This window comes from Canis lupus, chromosome 10 (assembly GCF_011100685.1).
Source record: "Canis lupus familiaris isolate Mischka breed German Shepherd chromosome 10, alternate assembly UU_Cfam_GSD_1.0, whole genome shotgun sequence".
NCBI lineage: Eukaryota > Metazoa > Chordata > Mammalia > Carnivora > Canidae > Canis > Canis lupus.
Window position 1 is genome coordinate 23,286,460 of NC_049231.1, and position 24,798 is coordinate 23,311,257.

At 55.9% G+C, this 24,798-nt stretch overlaps 1 protein-coding gene across 4 annotated transcripts in view; it reads left to right on the plus strand.

Moving 5' to 3' along the window:
- SCUBE1 (signal peptide, CUB domain and EGF like domain containing 1) overlaps positions 1-24,798 on the plus strand; it is a 140,231-nt gene that overhangs the window by 109,078 nt on the left and 6,355 nt on the right. For all 4 annotated transcript variants that reach the window (XM_038550290.1, XM_038550291.1, XM_038550292.1 and 1 more), the window contains 12 exons: positions 804-926; positions 9,577-9,696; positions 10,011-10,115; positions 11,011-11,124; positions 11,939-12,076; positions 13,312-13,515; positions 16,699-16,860; positions 18,190-18,357; positions 19,841-20,002; positions 21,589-21,786; positions 22,809-22,961; positions 23,320-23,399. In XM_038550290.1, coding sequence (XP_038406218.1) covers positions 804-926; positions 9,577-9,696; positions 10,011-10,115; positions 11,011-11,124; positions 11,939-12,076; positions 13,312-13,515; positions 16,699-16,860; positions 18,190-18,357; positions 19,841-20,002; positions 21,589-21,786; positions 22,809-22,961; positions 23,320-23,399 — 1,727 coding nt within the window. The remainder of the gene's footprint in view (positions 1-803; positions 927-9,576; positions 9,697-10,010; positions 10,116-11,010; positions 11,125-11,938; positions 12,077-13,311; positions 13,516-16,698; positions 16,861-18,189; positions 18,358-19,840; positions 20,003-21,588; positions 21,787-22,808; positions 22,962-23,319; positions 23,400-24,798) is intronic.

Sequence of the window (24,798 nt, forward strand, 5' to 3'; positions counted from 1 at the left end):
GCAGAGAAGGAGAAGGTTCTAGAAGTATTTAGCTACAGACGATGGGACTTGGAGATGTGCAGGCATGGCAGATGAAGGTGGGGGAGCCGAGAATGGCCCCGAGGCTCTGGGATTTCCTCATTTCCTGTGACCACACTCCCTCTGCTGGGGGGCTCTGCAGGTCAGGTGGGGTCAGGCGTGAAGCGATCAAGCCGGTACTGGGGGAGGGTGCTCCTAGGCTGGGCTACAGATTCTTCTGGAGGGACCCCCAAAAACCCGGGCACCAGGTCCTCTGGGCCTGCCACTCTGTAAGTTCCGCGGCCCAGATGTTCAGAGCCGGGCACCCCAGCATGAGTATGGCCCAGGCCCTCTCCCCATCTCCAGCGGGTGCTTTGGTTCCTCCATGACCAGAGAAGGAAGAGCCTTGGAGGCAGCTTCTTACCCTGGGGCCCATCGCACAGAAGGAAACAGCCTGGGAAAGCTTTGTGCAACCCAGTGAGAGACACCTCACGACCCCTGCCCACGAGACCTGCTCAGCACTTTAACTTTGTGCCACCTTCTGCCCTCCCCCCAGCCCGGGCGCAGCCACTCGAGTTCAGCAAACCGCTGGGGTTCCTGGGGGAGGGAGACGGCTTGGTGTCCGTGTCCATCAGCCTTGCATGTGTGCACTCCTGTGTGTGGTGTGTGTGGCCACATGTCTGCGTCCGATGACAGTGTCAGGCTGCCGGCAGGGTCAGGGGATTCTCGGCCCCCTCGTCCTGGGTGACCCTGCCCCACCAGCCAGCCTCCTGCCCTGACACCCTTCTTCCCACCTGTGCTTTCAGATGTGGACGAGTGCAGCATGAACAATGGGAGCTGTGACCAGGGCTGCATCAACACCAGGGGCAGCTATGAATGTGTCTGCCCCCCAGGGAGGAGGCTCCACTGGAACCAGAAGGACTGTGTGGGTGAGTGTCCCGGGACAGGCCATCGCTGCCCTCACAACCCCTGAAGAAGGGCCTGGGCACTGGCTTCCCCCTTTGCACCTGATGCCAGATGCAAAGGGCAGTGACCTCTCAGGGCGGGGTGACCGTGGGGTGAGCAACACGGGGCCTGCCTCACCTGGGAGGGTGGTTCTTGGAAGGGATCTCTGCTACAGGGATACAGCTAAGGCAAAGGATGGCCTGCAGAAGAAGAGGGGACATGGGTGGGAGAGCACGGTGGGTGTCCACCACAGGCACTGAACCGGACCTGCAGGGGGAAGGGGACACAGAAGTGAAGATCTGGGGGTCAGGGTCAGGCCCATGCAGCCAGAGCTGTGGCCCCAGGAAGCCAGGGGAGCAGAGGGGCCAGTTACTCAGGCTTTGGCAGCATCTGGGTCTGGAGGGAGCATCTGGGTCTGAGGAGACCCACCACCTCCCCAGCCCACCAGCCCCACAATGTCCAGGCTGGAGGGAGCATCTGGGTCTGAGCAGACCCACCACCTCCCCAGCCCACCAGCCCCACAATGTCCAGCCCAGGAAGCGGATGTGGGCTCCTGGAGAGCTCGGGGTTCCTGCGTCCCCTGCTGGTGTGCTCTGGAAGCTCTAGGCTACATTCCAGACAATCCCCCACATTCATTGGTTCTACAAACACATGATTTCCACCCTGCATAAGGCCCTTACGGGATGCTGGGGCCGCGGCCCTGAAATGGCTCTTAGATCCTGCCCTGCCATTCTCTAACATCCCCAGGGCAGCAGGAGCTAGCCTTTTATTGTTATTTTTTTTTTAAGTTTATTTTTTCTTCATGCCCAGCATGGAGCCCAACATAAGGCTTAAACTCACAGCCCTGAGATCAAGACCTGAGCTGAGATCAAGAGTCAGATGCTTAACTCAGGCGCCCCCAGAGCCGGCCTTTTGAATCTGACTCAGACTGTGTCCCTCTCTCCTCAGAGCTCTCCATGGCTCCTCTTCACGTGGAAGCAAAGCCAGAGCTCTTAGAATGGCCCAAAGGCTACCAGACCCTGGCCTGATGGCCCTCTGCCCTCACCCTCATCCACCCCCTGCAGCCTCAGTGACCTCAAGGGTACTGCCCACGACCAACCGACATGGCTGTTCCGGTGCTCCCCTCCTGGCCTGGAGGGCTCCTCGCCCCTGTAGCTGTGTGCTCTGGGAGGCCTTCCCTGACCACCTCCTACCCCCACCCCCCGCCTCCTCACTGTCTTTCCTTCCATTGTACTTCCCGCCGCTAGACATGGCATATATATGCTCCACATAGCTGAGCACGTGCTTCTGCCGTCTCGTTCACTGCTGTATCCCCGGCATCTACAACAGAGCCTGGCAATTGTGGCACTCAGTAAATGTTTGTGGAATGAATGAGTGAAAGTGTTGAAGAATGGACACCGTAGTCACTTAGCATCTGAGATCAAAAAGCTCGATGTATCGATTACTTCAATAAGGATTGTAGTGATGTTCAGGCGATCCTGTTGAGCAAAGCAAACCGCTGGTCTCGACCGGGTTGCAGGGAGGAGCCTGTGTGGGGCAGCATGGATCAAGTGGTGTGTGTCCCAGGAGCATGGCTTGTGCTGGGTACGAAGGAAGAATGGTTGACTCCAGCCTTAAAAGCCTCATCACTGGGTGAATCTGCCACCCGTGGGCTCACTTTCCAAGCCTGGGAAGTCACGGATGGATTGGCTTTCAGAGGCTGGTCTGCTGATTGATCAGGTCGTGCCAGGTCTGGTACTGCCTTGTTACCAAAGCTGCTGGGCCAGCAGGCTTTCTCTAGGGACACGGGGAAGGGGTGCTTTTATCCTCGGCACCCTGTTGGTGGTCCATCCCTCAGTCAGAGCTGCAGGAGAGGCCACCGGCGCTTGTCTGGGTCTCCACGCTGCCACCGACCCTGTGCAGAGTCATCAGCGGAGGTCTGATTATCTGGTCACTGTCCGTCAGCGTGATTTTATCCCATTTCTCTTAAGTCATCTGCTAGGTTCGTGGTGATTTACACAGAAGCAGTTAGCATTCTGGACATGAGATGTGGGAAGACTGAGATGATGAAGCATAACAAAGTGTTATTAGAAGGCACTCGAAGGCCCTCTAGACCCATGACCCAAGAGTTCCCAGGGCTGACCAAGAAAAGTGGTTCCACCAACTCCCTGAGTCCACCATCAGCGTTCAGGGGGCTTTCCCTTATAACCTCAGCGTGGTTTGTCCCACCTCACCCCTGCTGTGCATCCAGGTCCAAAGTGAAGTGCTGGCAGTGACGATCTCCCCAGTTGGTCAAGAGAAAATCTGAACTCTTACTGTTACCATGAGTGCTCACACTAGGAAGTCAGCCCGATTTGTCATGCCTCCTGTGCCACACCATAGGCTGTCTTATTTACCCTATCACCCAAAGCAAGGGGCACATTCTTGATGACTGCTTGGAGCTGCATATCCAATTCCTATGGATAGGACCAGTAGCCTTCACGGGCTGCTTCGCCAGGTATCATTTGTGTCCCTCAGAAGGGAATTCTGTCCTCAGATGGTTTGCAAGATGACATTATTGAATTATTCACTGAGGCGTTGGGGGAGCCATGCCCTTGGACCAGTCTAATAGCCCCCAGAACCATCAGCTGTGGTCTTGGGTGGCATTGATGAGCCAGATCCCACATAAGAGAAATGGGATCCACTTTGGTGAAGCTGTAGGGATGTGTCATGGGTGGTGTTGTGATAAGCAGTCAGATACGTCACAAGATAGCTGAATTCGCCTCTCCCAGCTCAAGAGCATTCTCCTTCTCTTCTACGTATTGTCTACAGAGCATGTCATAATTCGTAAGGTTTGTGTGATATACTTTATACTGGCTTTCAATATCGATTTCCCTAGCAATAGCTTGGGAAGATTTATTTCAAGAATTAGGATGGTGGCTATCACTAGCAAGGCCTAGATCCAGGCCAGTTATTATTGGTGAAGGAAGCATAATAGAGCACATCAGCGATGTATAACCTTAAATGCATAAGGTAGGAGAGCATGACCCAAAGAACCAAGAATAAAGGTGTGTAAAGGAGTATATGGAAGTCAGTGGTTGCAAACATTAAGGAGAATTTAATCCAGTGCTCTTAGGTGAGAGCGGTCCCTGTGTATCATCTTATACCTATCCTGAGAATCTTGGGAAGTAGTTGGCTTGAGCGTGCTGTCCGCCTCTGGGGGTTCTTTCGAGAAACCCAGTTCAAAATCTGTAAGTCGTGACTTCATAGTGAGTTCTAAAAAATCCACTTCTGTGTTCCCAAAAGATATGGGATAAAAAGACAGTGAAACTTCTGAGTGATCTGTAAATAACCCTCCCAGTAGAAGGTGTCTGCCTATTACTAAATAAATGAGTTAGATGGGAAGCCCAGGTGGCTCAGTGGTTTAGTGCAGCCTTCAGCCCAGGGTGTGATCCTGGAGTCTCGGGATCGAGTCCCACATCAGGCTCTCTGCATGGAGTCTGCTTCTCCCTCTGCCTCTCTCTCTCTTTCTCTCTCTCTCTCTCTCTCTCTCTCATAAATAAATAAAATCTTTTAAAAAAATAAATAAGTAAATGAGTTAGAATATCCCTAATAAGGAACACAGGACCTAGTAGTAATATTTTAGCTCCTATGACTGCTGGGTTTTTCCCCCCAACAAGCGACTGCTTTGATTCATCCAGAAAGCAAATATGCTATTACAAGTGTACATTTATAACCCATAGAATCCATTTGGGGATGCCCAGGGGGTCCCTTAGGGTTTGTTCCAATCTTTATACTTTACCCAGGATTTTGGTCATCTCCTCTGCTATCCTGGGAGAGTTTCTCACCACGTTGTCCAATACCACAGCCAGTTTGTCCCTACCAGGATGAGCTGTCTTGAAGAAAAGGTCAGCACACGGCCACGTGAAGGGGTCTGGTTCCAGGTGGCCATTCTGGCTTCACTGGATACCATCCTCAGGGGGCTTGGAGCATGATTGTTCCCCTTGGCTCCTTCTCAGAGCAGGAGGGCAAACATAGTGTGTCTGTGATAGAATCCCCGTGCCTCTCCACAGATCCGTCTCTCTGTGCTCCCTTTCCGAAGTCCTTGCCCAGGGACCATGGTCCAACGGCCCATTTAATGTGATGATCCAGGAGACATTTTGTCTGTCGTCCGTCCCTCATACTGTGGGTCCCATGTCTCTGTTATGGTCAGTAAACCTCTCTGTTTCCAGAGCATTGCTGTTGAATGCTCGGCATACGGAGCTACCCTTTATCGTTGTCAATTGAATGTGCCCTGGAGAGGGCCACAGGTTCGGCCACTATCCACTGATTCCAGCCTGGAAAGTTCTTGTATATCCAGCCTAGTATTGTCTCTCCTCCTTTTGTTGTTTGTTTTTATTAACAGCTTTGTTGAGATATAAGTCACATGCCGTACAAGTCCCCCATTCAATGTACAGTTCAGTGGTGTTCAGTATAATCACAGAATTGTGCAACCACAGTGAATTTTAGAGCATTTTCATTACCCCAGAAAGAAACCCTAGGCCCGTAGCAGTCTCTCCTCATTTGCCCTCAACTTCTCAGCCCTAGGCAACTATCATCTCCTTTTGTCTCAATGGATTCACCATTTCTGGACACATGGCGGAAGTGGAGTCATAGACACAGGGCCTTATTATTCCATTTAGCGTAATGTTTTCAAGGTTCACCCATGTCATAGCGCGTGTCACGACTTCATTCCTTCTGACTGCTAAATTCTATCCCACTATCTGCTTAGACCACTTTGTTTATCCACTCATTGGTTGATGGACATGTGGGTTCTTTCCAGTTGGGGGCCGTTATGAAGAGCACTGCTGTGAGCAAGTCGTGTACAGGTTTCTGTGTCAACATATGTTTTCAGTTTCCTCTGGTATAGGCCCTGGGGTAGAACTGATGGGTCATGCAGTAACGCTGGGCTTAACTTTTGAGGAACTGCCATCCTGTTTTCCAGAGAGACCGTGTCATTTGACATCCCACCAGCAGTGTGTGAGGTTCCAATTCCTTCACGTCCTCGTCCACTCTTGTCTTCTGACTTTGTGAGGATAGCCATCCTGGGGGGGGTAAAATGGTTTCTCATTGTGGTTTTGATGAGTATTTCCGTGACGGCCAGTGGTGTTGAGTACCTTTCCATGTGCTTATCAAATATCTGTAGATGTTCTTTCAAGACATATCTATTCGGATCCTTTGCCCATTTTTAAATTGTGTTAACTGTATTATTCAGTTGTAAGAGTTCTTCATATAATCTAGATATAAGTTTCTTACTAAATATATGATCTGCAAGGTATTTCCCCTGTCTGTGAGCTGTCTTTTCATTTTCTTGATGGTACCTTTTGAAACATAAAGGTTTTTCAGCCTCATAAAGTCCAATTTATCTATTTTTTCCCTTTGGCTGCTTGTGGTTTGGGTGTCACTTTTAAGAAACCCTGCCTAGGGATCCCTGGGTGGCACAGCGGTTTGGCGCCTGCCTCTGGCCCAGGGCGCGATCCTGGAGACCCGGGATCGAATCCCACGTCGGGCTCCCGGTGCATGGAGCCTGCTTCTCCCTCTGCCTGTGTCTCTGCCTCTCTCTCTCTCTCTGTGACTATCATGAATAAATAAATAAAATCTTAAAAAAAAAAAAAAAAGAAACCCTGCCTAATCCAAGGTCCCAAAGATTTACCCCTGTTTTCTTCTAAGAGCTTTATGGTTTTAGCTCTTATACTTAGGTTTTTGATCCATTGTGAATTAATGTGTATATGGTGTGAGCCAGGGGTCCAACTTTGTTCTTTTGCATGTGGATATCCACCTGTCACAGTGCAATGTGTTGAAAAGACTATTATTTTTCACCATTGAATTGTCTTCCCATCCTCTTGAAATCAGTTGGCCATTGATTTGGCTATTCTCGAACTTACCTTGAGTTTCCATATGAATTTTTAAACTTCTCCATTTTTAAGATAAGTGCCATCAACAAACAATACTGAGTCAGGATTTGGTGCAGAATATCCAAAAGATCTGTTTTGGATATGAACTCTTCTGGAGTACAGACACAGAAAGATGAATTTCTTCCTCAGGAACGGGTAGGAGTTGCTCAGTGATAACACAAGAAGGATAAAGGAACCAGATACCACAATTGGTTCAGTGACAAGCAGAAAAGATACTGGGTGTTTTCAGCTCCCAGTGAGGAGCACACTGCATGTGGTACCTTCAGATTAAAGGTGATTCTAGGACAAGATCTGAAGACGCTCCAACTACTTTAGCCAAGGCATTGCCCTGAGGCAGAAAGGGCAAGCCTTGGTCATGGATGTTTGCCATGCTGTTGAGCTTATATCCTGAGGGTATGGCCTAAATTTTGCATGTTTAAACAAACAAAAATATATATATAACAGTCTGGGAACACTCAGCTTGGACTCTTCCTGGGCTCTGTTCCATTTATTCTGCTGATGCTATGGAAGCTTTGCCCCCAGGGATCCTCTTTTTGAATCATATATAATACGTATATTAAGGCTCCTATCAGCCATAATTTGAAGCATGTATAGGAGAATTTTCTGGGACTTCTAAAAATAACTTCACAGGTATATTTTAGGTGTATTTATTTATTTATTTTTTAAAATATATTTTATTCATTTATTCATGAGAGACACAGAGAGAGAGAGGCAGAGACACAGGCAGAGGGAGAAGCAGGCTCCATGCAGGGAGCCCGACATTGGACTCGATCCCGAGTCTCCAGGGTCACAGCCTGGGCCGAAGGGAGGCACTAAACCACTCGGCCACCCAGGCGTCCCTAGGTGTATTTATTTTTTAGGCATATTTTAGCTGTCAAGTTCCAGTTGTAGAGTGGATCCTGCCCCACTACTAGGGGCTTTGACCTGGGAGGGAGGGTTGTCTTCTGATAACAGCTCCCAAGGAGCAGTTACAGGTTGGACATGGGAAAGAACCAAGGCTTGTCAGAGTGTCCCGCTGCTTGAGTGATTTTAGTAAACCAGAGCAAATCAAGGTCATGGCCCCCAAGCCTTCTGCAACTTCCTGTCTGCTTTCAGAGCTACCTCCAACCATCTTGGTTCATATTTTCCCCCAACCAGACGTTCCTTACTTTAAGGCAAACAAATTGTTTTGTTTTGTTTTTACTTACAGTTTGCCTTCCCTCTTGCTTGTTAGGTGACTTTAAACTTTTCTCTGGGCTTTGGTGTTCTGCAGTGGTGGAATCAATGGGTGTATATGGTAGAGTCAGAGATTTTGCCTACATGCAGCCCGTCAGCTAGCCAGCTGCTGTTTCACGGCTGCCACAGAAGCCCAGGAACCGCTGAGCCAGAGACGAAGGACATAGCACTCAGCACAACAACCAGCATGAATTGCACATTTGTGTGGCTTCCCCTAGCCCACCTCCAAGTCCCAAATGTACTCTTGGTGGCATGCAGCTAGAGAATTGACATCACTGCCCAGGAATACCCAGCCTAGGAAACTCACCACTTTGATAGTGAACAGAGCCAGCCTGCCCCTGACCCAGGGGGAGGTGTTCCCTCTTCCTTCAAAGCAACTCCAGGCAAACACAACCCTGAGAAATGGTCTGAGGAAGGAGCTGTTAGTGCTTCATGTCCTCAGTATCGCTGTGAGAGCACCCAGGATGCTCAGGACTGGGATGGTTTGCCTCTCCCAAGAAGCAGCCCCTACTGGTACAAGAAAGCAGTACTGTTGCCCGCCAGCAATCCCTGACAATTCCCCCTAGGAATTTGAAGTCCAGGGAAGTGTTGGGGGCTCAGCTATCCCTTGGGAGTTTGTAGATGACTGTCCTTCTGCTCACCTGGCATAAACATTGGTTCTTCCAGGGGCCCCTTGTGCTTGCATTATCTGCAGGTGGTTTTAAACTTGATTCTTGATTCTTTGGGAACAGAGGACTTTCGGTCTTATAGTTATTTGGGGGCCAGCTATTTTATCTGGAAGGCCGTGAGTTTGTTTTTGTTTCTAGGTTATTTACTTTCTAAGACTCCTTGAAAATGTCCAGCCACATGTTGAAGATCACCCACACTGGCAATTTCCCACTTCAGTTTCTTTTTCCGACTAAGTCCCCTACTTCAGCCTACTTTCTGGAGGGACCCAGTCATTGATGACACCCTCTGAGTGGTGCTTCCAGAGGCGTGCCCATTTCAGCCTGTTGTCACTGACCAGCTAGACGTGTATAAAAGCAGTTCTGGGTTTACTGTGGCTATGGAACTGTCAGTCCTCAAAAGATTAGAAAATACCTAAGAAACTTGGTTTGAGACCTCTCCAGACACCTAGTGGATGTGTCCAGCGGCTGCCCCAGAGAGGGACTCCCAGTGACCCTCGCATGCTTAGGAGTCTGTCACTGCCAAGAAGCCATGTCATTTCCACCTGTTCCCTTACCCAGAGGGGTGTGGACACTTGCTCTGGAGAATCCAACCCCGCCATCCAGTCTGGGCCTGCACTAACTGGTCAGAGTGGGGAGGGAGCAAGCCAGCTCTGTGGGCCCAGCATCCCCACACGTCCAAGTGCATGTGGACCATGCCAGCTCCTAACCCCTTCCCACCATGGTCTGGCCACAGGACAAGAGTATGGCAGGGGTCCCCAGTGGTCCATGCCCAGGAACAGGGCCTTCAGAAGCCTCCACCCTGGCCCCTCTAGCCCTCTCTTATGTCTTCCCCTCCTCAGAGATGGGCAAGTGCCTTTCTCGGGCCAAAGCTTCACCCTGGGCCCAGCTGTCCTGCAGCAAGGTGGGAGGTGTGGAGAGCTGCTCCCTTTCCTGCCCAGCCCACTCACTCTTCGTGCCAGGTAACCTGAGGCCATCCTCAGGAAGGGATTTCGGGGTGGGGGTGGGGGAGGGGGCTTCCTTCCCCGGGGTCCTGCCCCTGTTCCCTGCCATTCTCCAGGAAAGAGCCCAACCTAGGAGGCTCCCTGGCCCTGATCACCAAGTGATCCTGACCCACTGTCTGGCTCCCTATGGGCCGCAGCATTCCTCTCAAATGCAGTGGGCTTGTTCCTGCCCAGCTGCTTACCCACAGCAACCCCTCTGAGGCCTCCCCTGATCCAGGGGGTGCTGGAAGGGAAGGGCACCTGAGTCCACCTCACCCCTGGCCTCTCTGCAGACTCAGAAAACAGCTACAGCCTGAGCTGCGGCGTCCCGGGTCTCCAGGGCAAGATGCTACAGAAGCGCAACAGCACCAGCTCCAGCACTGGCCCCAGCTGCTCAGGTAGCCCCCTCCCCGGCCCAGCCCTGCTGCACAAACCTGGTGACCACTGGACTTGGCATCCAGCACCACACTGGGACAACAGGGAGGGGCACCGCCTAGGGAAGAGCTTCCTGGCCTGGCGCCGGCCCAGCGTGACCCAGGAGCTAGCGAGCTAAGAGCAGTACTGGGACCTCCAGGCCACACTCCGTGCTCCAGTGTCTCTGAGGTGCAAGGACTCCACGAGCTTCCTCAGAGGGAGCTCGGTTTCAGTGAAGCGAGTTGCATCTGCTGTGACCACAAGGTCCCAGAAGTCCCGATGGCAGAGCACGCTCCCATGGCCTTTGGTGCCCTCCACCTCCATCAGTGGTCAGCGCAGCACAGCCAACTCCCCTGCCAGCAGGAGCCGGAGGGGGTGTCTTCAGCAGCTTTTCCTATTCCAGAAGTTGAATTCAATGACATGGGGGCATCCGTGTACACCTAACGCATACCGGATGTGATTCTGAGTATCTGCAATTGTCGGGTTCTTCCTCCACGCAGCTGTGATTTGTTCTTGGAAGGAATCAGTAGTTCAGGGCATCTGTCTTATTTCGAGACTCTCGCTTCCCTCTCTGTTCTGCCCCCTTTCCTAACAGCGTGACCCATATGAGCTGGCCTTGGTCACGGGGGAGGAGATGAGAGGCCTTCCTTTCCTCCTCCATGGTAGACCGCTGGCTGCATGGCCGCTCCATGCTCCCACCTCTATCAGGCCATGCAGGAGAGGAATGAGGGAGCAGGGTTCCCCCAGCCCCCGCGCCCCACAGGTGTGTCCCACTGGCAGCCCCCTCACACTCAGGCACTCCCTCCGTGGCCCCCAAGCCCCACCAACCCCCTGCCCCCAGGAGAGGCCTCCACCTGGGGGTATTTGGCCTTTCCCCAGGTGTACCCGCCCCCATCAGGCAGAAGGCCCGCTTCAAGATCCGAGACGCCAAGTGCCACCTCCGGCCCCACAGCCGGGAGCCAGCGAAGGAGGCCCTGAGGCAGCTGCTGCTGGGTGAGTGGGCTGCCATGGTGCCAACCCACACAAGGGGCGGTGGGTCCCTGTGCCTGAGAGCTGGGACCCCGGGGCCCAGCGGGACCTGGTTTCCAAGGACGGGGGCCTCTCTTCATCCTCACCATCATGGTCCCTGAGCCGCAGAAGCCAGGCCTGGAGCACAGCAGACAGTGGGGGTGTGCCTCAGGAAGAAGCCCAGCATTGGAGTGGAAGATCTGGGGCCCTCAGCATCCCGGGGCCCATTGTCCCTGCCCCACCCAGAGTTAGATGAGCTCCCCCAGAGCATAGGCTGTGTGTGCAGCCTGTGTCCATAAGGCCTCCCAGGACTCCTCGTTCTTGAACAAGGGAGGCTAGGAAGGGCGTTCAGGCTGGAGGGTAGCACAGGGAAAGCTCGATGAGAGGGGAAAGCTCTCCTGGAGACACCCAGGAGAAGAGTGTCCCAGCTCTGATTCCACAAAGATCCCTGAACACCTTAGGATTCCTCCCCCAAAGCTAACAGCGTGGCCCTCAAGCCGACCTCACCTGGGCCGAGCCCACTGAGCTGAGCTGCACAGCACCACTAAGAAAGTACATGCAAGCGCCTCTGTGTGCAGTGGTTCGGTGCACTCAGAGGACTGGTGCAGGACCCAGCTCATCCACTGACCCCTCATGAGGCCTTGAGCCAGCCTGGCCTCCAGCCTCAGTTTCCCTGTCTGCACCACAGACTCTTAGGCAAAGCAGGAGCCCTGCTGATGGTAATCTGTGTGCAGGGATCAGTAGGACCCTGCTTCCTGCCCCATGCCACCTTTGCCAGAGTGGTCCCTTCTTTGTCCAGAAAACTGCCATCTGACCTTTGTGACCCTCAAATGCGACTCCTCCAAGAAGAGGCGCCGTGGCCGAAAGTCCCCATCCAAGGAGGTGACCCACATCACAGCGGAGTTCGAAGTGGAGATAAAGATGGAAGAGGCGTCAGGTGCGTGAGGCTGCGGACGGCCTCAGGGAGGCAGGGATCCGGGAGGGCTGGCAGGGTTCTGCGGGCATGAAGCTGGGCGACCACCTGAGCCGTGGCTACCAGAGGTGGAGGCCAGCCAGGCAGTGGGGGAGCTAGGGGGGTCGGTGCCGGGTCCTTAAAATAGCTGCCTATAACCCAGGATGGAGAGGAGGCCCAGGGCAATGAGAAGAAGGGCTCAGGGACCCACAGTGACAGCCCCACAGCCCCTCTTTGCCCCTCCTCACCCCTCCAGGCCCTCGCTGGGGCCTGGAGGGGCTAATGCCTATAGAGTTTCCAGAACAATCCAGCCAAGGGCCTATCTTTCCCAGGTTCCAGAAGGCAGCCTATAATGCTGGCTTATGTTTCATATGAATGCTTTCCTCTTGGCTACAAATGTTGAGTTGTGACAGAGGAGTTGAGATCCGTCAACAGATGTGTGCTGTGGGTGCCCAGCCCTGGGCACTGTGGAAAGAGGGGACCAGACCAAGGTCCTCGTGCTGGCTGCACTCCCAGCCAAGGGGAGGCAGACACACATACAAACTACCCAGTGCTGAGGGAGACACCAAGAGGAGTGGGGAGGATGAGAGGAAACAGGGCACCGAGCTGAGATGTCTCCCTAAGAGCGGGGCCCAGGAAGTCTTCCCAGAAGAGGCACCATTTGAATCAGGACTTAAAATCAAAGTTCACCAAGTGGGAGAGGTGGTGGGAATGGCAGGGGAATGGAATAGGCAAAGGCACGGAGGTCAGGTAGAATGAGATGTGCTCGGGAGGCAGTGAGCAGGACGGGGTGGCTAGAATGCGGAGTTCACAGTGGGTGTCAGAGGACTGGGGGTGAGGGGTGGCGAGGCTGGCAGGGGCCTTCCCATGAGAGGCCTCAGATTCAAGGCCAGAGAGCTGGGCATTATGCTGGGAGCAGCAGCAGCCTCGAGGATGTTGAGTGGCAGGGAGGACCACCCGTCCGTGAGCTGTGCCCTGGGAGGTGATGCATTGCGGCGGTGGAGGCCTGGTTCCTCCTCCAATCCGCAGTGTGGCCTTGAGCAGATCTTACCTCTCAGGCCCTCAGTCTCCTTGTCTGTCAGATGGACGCCACAATGGTGCCTCGGCCCGCGGCTGCCGCAAGAAGGTGCCCTGGGCAGACGGCCGCCTGGCAGAGGGGAAGCTCGGGGAAGAGGCAGCTCCGAGGGGGTTGCGAGTCACCGTCCCTCCCGCCCCTGCAGACACCTGTGAGGCGGACTGCATGCGGAAGCGCGCCGAGCAGAGCTTGCAGGCTGCCATCAAGACTCTGCGGAAGTCCATCGGCCGGCAGCACTTCTCCATCCAGGTCGCAGGCACAGAGTACGCGATGGCCCAGTGGCCGGCCAAGGCCCTGGAGGGCCAGGGGGCGTGCGGCACAGGCCAGGTGTTACAGGACGGGAAATGCGGTGCGTCCCTGCCCATGGCCACTAGGATGCCCACTCGGCAAAGCTTCTCCGCCCTTCCTTCCACGGGTGGCCTGGCTAAGCAGACACATTGGGAGGGGACAGTGAGACACGGAAGAAGCAGCACAACTGTGCTCCTCACAATGGCTGTCATTTGAAGAGCACTCCCCTGATGCCAGACCCTGGGCAGGGCTCTTGATGACAAACATTTGCACATGTGACCCTCCCCACAATCCTGAGGATTGATGGGACAGGAGGAGCACAGGCCAGCACGGCCAGAGTGGAGGGGCAGGAGGGGCACGGGGACTGGTCTGTGTGACTAGAGAAGGCTTCCCAGCAGAGGCAGCATGGGAGCCAAGGGCAGAGGAGATGCAGAGCAAAGAGGCACGTGAGGCCGGGAGCCAGCTGGGGTCCAGGCCAAGGAAGCAGGTGACTTGACCAGAGAGCCCCAGGAGCTGGCCTGTCAAGAGCAGATAGCTCTAGAGACAGCCCAGGTGGCTGCCTGCAGAACAGACAGAGCCCGTGCTCTGATGGGGTTTACATTTACTGGGGAAAGAAGACAGCCAGTGAGCAAGCAAGCACACCCACAGGCCCATAAGGCACTGCATCAGGGCCGTGCAGACCACGGTGCTACTCTGGGCCGGTGGAAGCCACAGGAAGGTCCCAAGCAGAGGAGCAACCTTCTCGCTGTCTCATCAGGGGAGGGCTTCCGCCAGTGAGGACCCAGGAGAGGAGGCCAAGCGGGAGATGGGGGAGCCTTGAACAGGGTATGGGGGTCTGGGTGCAGGACAAGAAGGACTGAGACACATTGAGAGCACTTTGGAAGGGTGACGAGGAGGACAGAGGCTTCGAGGGCAGCTCCAAGGGCCACTGGGCAGAGGAGGCATCATTTTCTGACCTGGGGAACTTGGGGAAGACAGAGTGCTCCGTTTGTGCTCGTTAGCACAGACACGTGTGAGTCATTCCAGGTGAAGATGTTGAATGGGTGGTTGGAGCCACCAATCCGGAGCACAAAGCATAGGCTGGGCCAGAGAGACAAATTGGGGAGCCAGTGAAGAGGAGGTGTGGGGGATGGAAGGACTCTGGCTCAAGCCGTGGAGTGGGCATCGCAGGAGGCCGAGGGCCTTTGTGGTGTCATTCTTTTATTTTTGTCTTTTTAAGATTTTATGTATTTGAGAGAGAGTGCATGCACACAGATGGGGGGCAAGGGGGAGAAGAAGACTCCCCGCTGAGCAGGGGGCCCGACATGGGGCTCGATCCCAAGGTCCTGGGATCATGACCTGAGCCCAAGGCAGATGCTTCACTGACCAAGCCACCCAGGCATCCCTTTCTTTTATTTTTAATAGCTTATTTTGTTTTGTTTTGTTTTGTTTTGTTTTATGATAGTCACAGAGAGAGAGAGAGAGAGAGAGAGAGAGGCAGAGACATAGGCAGAGGGAGAAGCAGGCTCCATGCACCGGGAGCCTGATGTGGGATTCGATCCCGGGTCTCCAGGATCACGCCCTGGGCCAAAGGCAGGCGCCAAACCTCTGCGCCACCCAGGGATCCCCAATAGCTTATTTTGAAATCATTTCAAACATTCAGAACTAGCACGAGGCAGGACAAGGAACTTCTGTGGTTTCTTCACCCAGATTCCCTCGGGTACTGCCTCCGGCACCGGAGGTTCATCCCACCCACACACCCCATTCTGGCTCCCCCACTCCTTCCACAGCATCCATGTCCTGTCTCTCCAGATTCCTTCAGTGTGGACCCGTCCCTCGTTCCCTCCCCTCCTCCCCTGTCCTCCGCTGACCCTCACTGCTGTGGGATGACCCTCAATAGGGCTGTGTACCACATATCTGTGACCTGCGGAATGGGTGGGAAACCCACATTCTCTACCTTCCTTTTCCTTCTGTGACTGAGGAGGATTTGCTGGGGATATATTCTGAGTTTATACCAACATCCTGCTCCTCGCCAGACACCCACCCCCCACCCCCAACAATCAGTGACAACTCCCACCAAAGCACCCACCTCTGCGGCAGTTCCTGGACCGTATTCTGTTCCTGCCAGCCCTTGTCCCTGTGTATTAGTTAGCATTCTGGAAGAATGAGCTTCTCCCTCCCCCATCATCTCTGAATGTACCTGCACATCGCGTGTTTGTGTCAGTGTGGACTCAGAGATTCCTCTTCAATTCCCTGGGTTTAATCAGTTTGTAGCATTATTTATTTCATGCTCAGATCCTCCCCATTTTAGCAAGTCCTCCCCCATCAGGCCAGTCCCACATCCTTTGGACAAGCCCCATCCCCCATCACTCACTGAGGCGTCTCTGGCACCAAGTGGTACTCTCCCTGCCCCAGCCTTTGCCATCAGTCAGGGGCCCCTGGAGCCCCAGAGGAGGAAGATGAGTAGAAGCCAAAGTGGGGTACTCACTGCCACAGGAGTGTCATTGCTTCCAGTCTCTGTCATTGGACAGGACTAGAAGGTCCAGGTGTATAGTATACACGGGGGTATTTATGTATATTTGCAGAGCTACAGGTGGTGCCTAGGGGTGTGTGTGTGTGTGTGTGTGTGTGTGTGTGTGTGTGTGTGTGTGATAAAACCATGCATTCACACCAATGCCTTCCGTTCAATGCCTCAGGGTCCTTTCTAACCTCTCCTCTATCCATGGTTCTAAATTTCTTCTCCAGAGAAACATTTGACTCCCTTCCTCCTCCTTTCCTACTCATCAGTTGGCTCATTCGCTCAGTGCTGCTGCCCACACTGGCTGTCAGGCCTTCCTGCCACCGGTTCTGTTGCTCCCCCACGCCCCTGTCACTCCCCCATGCCCTCTGCACCGCCCCATGTCCTCAGATGGCAACTCCAGCACAGGAGGAAGGAAAGAAGAGGGCAGGAGAGCTGGGTTTGGACAAAATGCCTGTGGATATCCAGGAAGCCATTGGTACCCAGGCAGAGGGGTCAGGGCCAGAGGGCAGGATGTCGAGCAGCTGCAGCCAGGATGGGTTGAGAGACACCAGGGTCAGGCCTCCAGGCTCTTTACAGATGGCTGCTGCCTTGCTCCTACCCCCAGCACTTCTGAGATGGCTCCAGGGACGAGGGACGTGCTCTCTCCGGTAGGACAGAGCCTGGGTTTGAGGAACCAGGGGGCAGACCACCCGGCCACCACTCCCCACCTCTGCCACCAGCAATCTCTCCACTTTGCCTCTGCAGTGGCCTGCGGGCCTGGCACCCACTTCAGCGGAGAGCCTGGCCAGTGTGTGCCATGTGTGCCGGGGACCTACCAGGACAGGGACGGCCAACTCAGCTGCACGCCGTGCCCCAGCAGCGATGGGCTCGGCCTCACCGGTGCCCGCAATGTATCCGAATGTGGAGGCGAGTACTGGTCCCCCCCGGAGGGAGGGGCTGTAGTAGGGGGTGGGGGGCCCAGGGGCACCTCCTGTCTCTACTGAGGTGCCCAGCACCTCGGCGTATTCTGTGAAGCTCACTGCCATTTGCAGAGCCTGCTAGACGTCCAGGCTGCTCCACTCCCAGAGGGCACTGCCGCCCCACCGCCTCTGTGCCAGCAAACACGGGGCTGTGGTTAGTGCTTCTGAAAATTGCAGCAAACAGTTTGGAAGGGACTTTACAGTTTACAAGCACTTGGTCATTTACTGGTCAACTACTCCCTATAATGGAGGCCCGCGGTGCTTTATGGTTCACCAAACACGTTACATTGCATGGAGCACCATGGTGTCAAAAGGCTTTTCAGACTGTCCCATATAGTTGGCAGGAACTGTACCCTACGACAAGAACTTTACAGTGTGCCCTATGATGGTTTGGAAAGCCCTTTTTCAGTTTTACCAAGCACAACTTGGTTTGCAAAGACCTTTTCCATTTACTACCTCACTTAACCACATCAGTGAAACGGGCTCATGGGCCCACCCGTGGCCTCCCTTCCCAGGCCATCGTGGGGACCACCCGAGAATGGGTGGGGAAAGGTGTGCCTGTGAGGATGGGTGGGTGGGATCCTGAGGACAGTGGAGACCACCAGCCAGCCTCCTCTGGGATACAGAAGAGCTCAGAGCCCCGCCCTGAGTCTGCAGGCTAGCTGGCCGTGCCCGCCAACGGTGTGGTCTCTGCCCTTCGTGGGCACGGTGACGGTCTGAGAACAGAGAGTAACCACTGATAGGAACAGAGAATCTGGGGCCTGGGCTGAGAGGGCACTCAGCCCACCCCTCACTCCCTGCCAGAGCACCCAATGCACCTTGACTTTCAGCCTCCCTTCGTCCCGGCCAGGCCCTCAGGGATGTCACAGACCCCCCTCCCTCTGCTCTGTCCCAGCCCTGCAGATAGGGCAGGTCAGCCTGGAGCTTGCCAGGCCCAATTCCTCGCAGAAGGCACGGTGTGACCTGCCCCCGGGAAGGAGCCCCTCTGAAGTAAATGACCCCTCCAACCTCTCCCCTCCACATGTAGAGTCCACACCTCTAGCTCGGCAGCAAGGCCACTTGCTCTTCAGCCCGTAGCCCTTTCTGCTAGTGGGAGAGGCGACGCCAGGCTTTGTGCAGCCCAGGCTTCTTCCCACAAGTCCTCACACCTGCCCCCACCATCGCCCCCAGCCTCAGGGCCCTTGGTGCCCTTCCCCCAGGGCCGTGAGGGTTGAGAGCAGGGTCTGGATGGAGGCGCCCCCTCCTGCCAGCCTGAGCCATGATCTCTGACTTCCAGGCCAGTGCTCCCCAGGCTTCTTCTCCCAGGATGGCTTCAGGCCCTGCCAGGCCTGCCCGGTGGGCACGTACCAGCCTGAGCCCGGGCGCACAGGCTGCTTCTCCTGCGGAGGGGGGCTGCTCACCAAGCATGAGGGCACAGTCTCCTTCCAAGACTGCGAGACAAAAGGTGAGTGGGCTGGGCTATGCAGGCACGTTTTCCCTCAACTCCTCTCCTTTCCCGAGTGGTGAACCTCCGAGGGCAGAGGAGCAGCCTGGAGCCACCAGACAGTGGGCACTGGTGACCAGCACTGTGTCACACACTAGGACAGGACAACAGGGTTCCACACAAACCTAGGGTCTCAGGAGAGCGAGGCGGGCACCGTGGTTACAGACAGGAGCCGTGAACCTGGCTAGCAGGAAATTTGTTTAGGGGGTGAGGGGGAGAAATTCAGGGGCTTGGGGTGAGGTCAGACGTCTCTCCTCACCCGGAGACCCCCCATCGGGACTGTGGGGGTCCAGCCGTCCAGCCGCACCTTCCCTGCCACGGCCACCAAATCCCCGTGGTGAGCCTGCCTTCCCTGCCACATGCTCCTGCCCTGCCAAGGGCCTTTGAGACAACTCTTCCCACCTCCTGACCCTGATGATTCTTGGGAACAGACTACTCTGAAATCTCCCTTCTAGAAGAGAGAATTCCACCTACCCTCTCCAGTTCCTGCCAGGATTTCTCCTCCTTACTGTGAACCTTGTAGAAAGAGTGTCTGGACTCCACTTCCTCTCCCCTCGCCTTCTCACGAGCCCCACTAGTCAGACTGTCACCCCCCTGCCCCCCCATCATTGCTCCCATCAAGGCTGGAGCCAGGTTGGTTCCCAGCCTGTGTCTCGGGCAGCCCCGTGGCCCCAGGCCTCACTCAGCCTCAGTGAGTGGTAGTTGGGGTCCCCGGCCTGGGTACTCTAGAGGCTGAATAGAAAGAGCATCCAGTGACCCCAGTTTCTTCCCCAGTGCATCCTCTGTCCTGAACTTGATGCTACACCCTCCTGCCAGGGAACAGCCTGTGTCTCGGGCAGCCCCATGGCCCCAGGCCCCACTCAGTCTCAGTTACCCTCCCCTCACCTGGTAGTTGGGTTCCCCGGCCTGGGTACTCTGGTGTCTTAATAGAAAGAGCATCCAGTGACCCCAGTTTCTTTCCCAGTGCATCCTCTGTCCTGAACTTGATCCTCTGAAACTCAGAGCAAAGCCTAGCATGGCCTCTGGGCCCAGGAGCTCATCCCCATGGCCTGCGACCTCCCCTCTGGCCACACCTGGCACCCACACAGCCCACTTTGGGCCTACCCTTGCCCTCCCTTCCCCCGGATAGCCTCCCAGCCAGCTCCAGGCTGCTCAAGCCTCCCCCGAAAAGTCCCTGCACCTTTTGAGCAGCCCATACCTGGCCTTACAGCATTCCATGCCCCATTAATGCCCTCGAACACATGCACCCACGCTACATCAAGCAGCATTACCTCAGGAGTGGGCCTTGGTCTGCTGAGCTCATGGCCCAGCTGGGTGGGGTGATGAGAAGTTGCTGAGCGGTAGAGAAAGGCCTTGAACTCGGCACTGAGACAGACCTAACAGGCAAGGGGAGCCCTGGGGAGAATGTCCCCTGCCCTTTCCCACCTGCACCCCCGCCCCACAGTGCACTGCTCCCCGGGCCACCACTACAACACCACCACCCACCGGTGCATCCGCTGCCCCATTGGCACCTACCAGCCCGAGTTTGGCCAGAACCACTGCATCACCTGCCCGGGCAACACCAGCACAGACTTCGACGGTTCCACCAACGTCACACACTGCAAAAGTAGGTGCAGCTTCCCCCACAACCAGGGAGCTGGGAACGGGGCTGGGGAGGGGGTGGTTGTTGGGGGTGGGATGAGCCCTCACCCCACACAGTGTCCCTAGGACCCCGGGGACTCGGCTCTGCTCTAGCACATCTGCACACCTCCTCAGGGTGACAGCCACTCATCAGAGCAGTCTGTGCCTCTGTGCCCGGTGGGCCCTGCTCCAGGCTCTGGGCCTGTGGAGGGGAGAGCCAGGCCCCGTGCTAAGGGCCTGCCAGGCAGCTCCTGAGGGCCAGGCCCCACCGCTCTGAAAGCACGCGTGGCCGTGCCCCCGAGTGGAATCAGACCAGACAGCCTAGGGGACAGGAGGCCGACGCAGTGTGGACGGGCGTGGAGGCACCAGAGGAAGACCAGATGGCCTCCTCTTGTCTGTGAAGAGCTCAGCTGTAGCCAAAAAAAAAATGCGGGCAGCGTAAGACGATTTGGGAAATAGAGACCCCAGGCCTTCATTTAGCAAGTCATCTGTGCATAACAGGATGCTGTTTACTTTAGATATTTTTTTAAAGGTTTTATTTATTTACTTATGAGAGACACAGAGAGAGGCAGAAACACAGGCAGAGGGAAAAGTAGGCTCCATGCAGGGAGCCTGACATGGGACCCGATCCCGGGACCCCAGGATCACACCCTGGGCTGAAGTCGGCGCTAAACCACTGAGCCACCCGGGCTGCCCTTTAAATATTTTTAATTCATTTTTCGGAGTCCTTTGGGACAGATTTTCTGGTATTGTACCCTTCCTGTATTCAATTTCCAGCCAGTTATCCCTTCCCTGGGCTGCTGGTCACATTTGGAACAGCCCAAAGGCCCAGGAAGGGGACCTAATCCTAGAGGTAGAAGCCGCCCCTCTTCCCCCAGGGTGTCCCCTGGGGCTCGTGGCCTGTGGGGACAGAAGGGCAGGCACAGTGGCAGAGCTCCATAGAGACAGGTTTTAAATGTCCTCATGAGTTAAGAGTGGAATGAAACCAAATAGGATGGAAACTTCTGGAAGATAAGGTAAAAATGAAATGTTTCCCAGAAATTCTGATGTGAGGAGTTTTGGAAATGAAAACATATAAAAGTCTATATATTTAATATTTCCGTTCAATTCTCTTGGCAGAACTAAGGTGACTTCCTTTGTAAGGTTGAGGCTAGGAACCATTTAGCTCACAAAGATGTCCCATTTGGCCTCTTCGGGGTTACGCAGCTTAGCTAAAAACGAGAAGAAAGGGAAGCAGGTCTCTTTCCTCACTGTGCTGCTGGCCTCTCCCTGAGCCTCCCTGCTCAGCGGGGAGGGCAACCACACTTGGCGCCTGGCAGGAGCTCGGGGAGCCGGAGTACATGGAGGGAAAGAGCAAGTAGGGGTCACTAGGCTTTCCCACTGGCCATGTGCAGGAACAGGGTAGGCAAGGGAGCTGACACGGGCCGGGGGGATGGCCTGTCACAGGGCACCCTGTGGGAACACGACCCCGTGAACAGAGTGGCCCAGGGCCAGGCTGGCTGGTGGGGAGACAGGCCGAGGCGCCCCCCAACACAGCGGCCTGAGCAGGCCCACGGGCCCCCGTGCCCACAGACCAGCACTGTGGCGGCGAGCTTGGTGACTACACAGGCTACATTGAGTCCCCCAACTACCCTGGCGACTACCCGGCCAACGCCGAGTGCGTGTGGCACATCTCACCGCCCCCCAAGCGCAGGATCCTCATCGTGGTCCCCGAGATCTTCCTGCCCGTTGAGGATGAGTGTGGCGATGTCCTGGTCATGAGGAAGAGCGGTACGTGCAAATGGAGGTGGGGGGGCTGCCCAGGGGCCCCTGTGGGGCCCTCTGACCTGGAGGGCTCTGTGCCAAGGGGCAGCAAACGGGCACACCCTGAGCATGGGAGCCAGGGCCAAATTGGGTCCAGCATTGGTGCTGACCACAAGCTAGTCTCATCCCAGGTGTCCAGCCTGTCCTGCCCCGCCACCCAGGGTGAGGCCCGAGGAGCAACCCCTGCTCCGTCTGCCTCATGCTCCCTCTGAGGCTCAGGGGCCAGGGGCCCACCTGTGCACACACACAAGGTCCCCAGGGTCAGACAGCCCCGTCCCTTCCCCTCCGTGAGTTCCAGGCTCCTGACTTGTCACCCCCGTCAGGGTGTTGTGGTGGGACTACAGGCTGTGAGCTACGGGCTGGGCCTCTCAGCTGTGGGCGGGGACAGGTGTGTGCCCAGATGGCCACAGCAGCAAGAAAGGGGGGAAGGCCAAGTCCCTCCGGGAACCAGGTTAAGTTCCTTATAGCATGTGCCAAGGCCGGGGGACCCCACTGCTGGTGCAGGGCCGCGGTGCCCCGGGGAGCCCACTCCAAGCCAGAGCATTTACAAGGAGGCGGACAAAGGCACACCTGCCCACTTGGGTCTAGAATGTCTCTGAGGCAGAGACTAAGCAGAGGAGAGAGACACTGAGGAGGTTCTGTCCACTGTGTTCCCCGTATTCTTTGTTCCTATGTGCGAGCATCACCCACTCACTGTGGCTGATAAGCCCGAAAGCCTGAGGCCAGAAAGGGCAGGGCGCCAGCCAGGATCCCACAGCCAGTAGAGTCCAGCCCCGGCCCATCTTCCCCACTGGCTCTGCTGCCAGCCTCCCTGGTCCCCAGTGTCCCCTCCACCATCTGCCCACAGGGTTGAGCTCTAGGGGGACTGGGCATGGGAGCCGGGCAGCTGACCCGGTGGAGAAGCATGCAGCCTGAGGGGGAAGGACAGGGCCAGCTGCAGCTGGCTGCAAAGATCAGCCAGCTGCTCAGCCCCTCTGCTCTGCCCCCAGCATCCCCTGCGTCTATCACCACCTATGAGACCTGCCAGACGTACGAGAGGCCCATTGCCTTCACCTCCCGCTCCCGGAAGCTCTGGATCCAGTTCAAATCCAATGAAGGCAACAGTGGCAAAGGATTCCAAGTGCCCTATGTCACCTATGACGGTCAGTGTGGCAGCTCTGTGTGCCCGGCCCAGGCTGGCCCTGAGGACACAGAGGGGACAGACGCAGATGGGGTGGGGGTAGGGGGCACAGATGAGGGAGCCATGAGTGGTGTCCGTGGCCTTCAGCATGACGTACTGCCCGAGCAGGGTTCTGAGGGTTGAATAGGAGTTTCTAGCTAGCCAAACCTCGAGGGAAACAGTTTGGGTGGAGGATACAGAGATTCAGAGGCAGAAGTGCCTCTGGCCAAGGTCCGAAGCCTGAAAGTGGAGCAGGGGAAGGCAGAGGCTGAAGGTGAGGGGGAAGCAGGCAGGGTCTGGAGCCTTCACCTTCCTTCCTTCCCCGCCGGTGGGTTTCGCAGAGGACTACCAGCAGTTGATAGAAGATATTGTTCGTGATGGACGGCTCTACGCCTCGGAGAATCACCAGGAAATTTTAAAAGTGAGTGATCTGCTCTATGGAAAAGGGTCCCGTGTGATCCCAGGATGGTGGCCTGTGGTGGTCAGGGCCATCCCTGTGCCCACCCCCACCCCAAGCCCCCAGAGAAGGGAGAGGAGGAGGGGGGCAGGGCCTGGATCCAGGGCATCTGTCCTTGCAGACCAGGAGGGCTGAGACCAGCTCCCTGGCGGGGTCGCGCTCAGGACCTGGCACCTTGTCTTTAGGCAGGTTCTTCACCAGCGGCCAGCCTCGCTCCCTTCATCTGTGAAAGGCGGTGGTATCTTAAAGTCAGTAGAATCCGCCCTCACCTCTGGGACTGCCTGCCTCCTCGTCTTGCTCATGGCCTTGAGAAGCAGAGCCGCCTTGTCACCAAGGGGGCCCATGGCCGTGACACAGTAGGCACTGGCCCAGACCCAGGGATCGGCTTGGGTCCTGGGGAGACAGCACCCCCAGCCTGGCAGCTGCCGTGGACAGGGCCAGAGCAGGGCTGTCACGTACCAGCTGGGTGGCCCTGGGCAAGCCTTCTGAGAAACAGGGGTGGCTTGCAGGGTTTGTGTCTTTCGGCCCCGGGGTTGGCACATGCCTGCACATAGTAGGAGGTTTGTAAGCAGAGAAGTTTGCCCCGATCCTGCTGCACCCAGGAGGAGATCTGGAGGTTTCGGAGCCCATCTGGGTCATGGGAACCGGAGGGTGGTGCTGGCCTCTCCCCCAGTCAGTCCTGCAGACAAGACCGACTCTCCTCCTCGCCACTCCCCTGCTGCCCTGGCCCTCTGCCCGCAGCTCCACCCTGCAGCCAAGAGCATCTGTGCAGCACTGGAAGTGTTTCCGTCACTTAGGACAAAACTGGGCCAGCGAGGCCTGGATGGGTGTGGCCACCTCCTGCCTCTGAAGTCATTCTCAGGCTTCTGTGCTCCCTCTGCTCCCTCGCCAAGACCTCTCCCCAGTGAAGGTCCACCTGTCCTGCTCTCAGTGTCAGCATCCCTCCTCTGGGCAGGTCACAGATGCTTAGAGTCCCACATGGCCCTCCTCCTTGGCACCTGCCAGCACTGCGGTTAGCTGTGGTCTGGGGTTATTTGGTCACCGGTCTCCCTCCTCTACCCCAGGTAGAGGAACTTCAAGGGTTCCTGCTGGACAATCTGTCCCGGCACGTGGAAGGAGCTCTGTGAGTGTTTCTCAAGGGCAAGGGAGAGAGTGTGCCTCCGAGTCAGAGCATGAGTGTGCACCAGGACGGAGAAGACCCTGGACAGCAGATGTGGCCAGAGTCTCTGTGTGACACTGAGGCATGGTGCAAACAGCCTGTGGCCTGCGCTCACTGCTTAGACCCTGCCCTGGGCCCCACTGTGGGCTGTGCTCTCTGCGCTCATGACTGCAGCTCATCCTCCTGTGGAGAAGGGGCCTATAT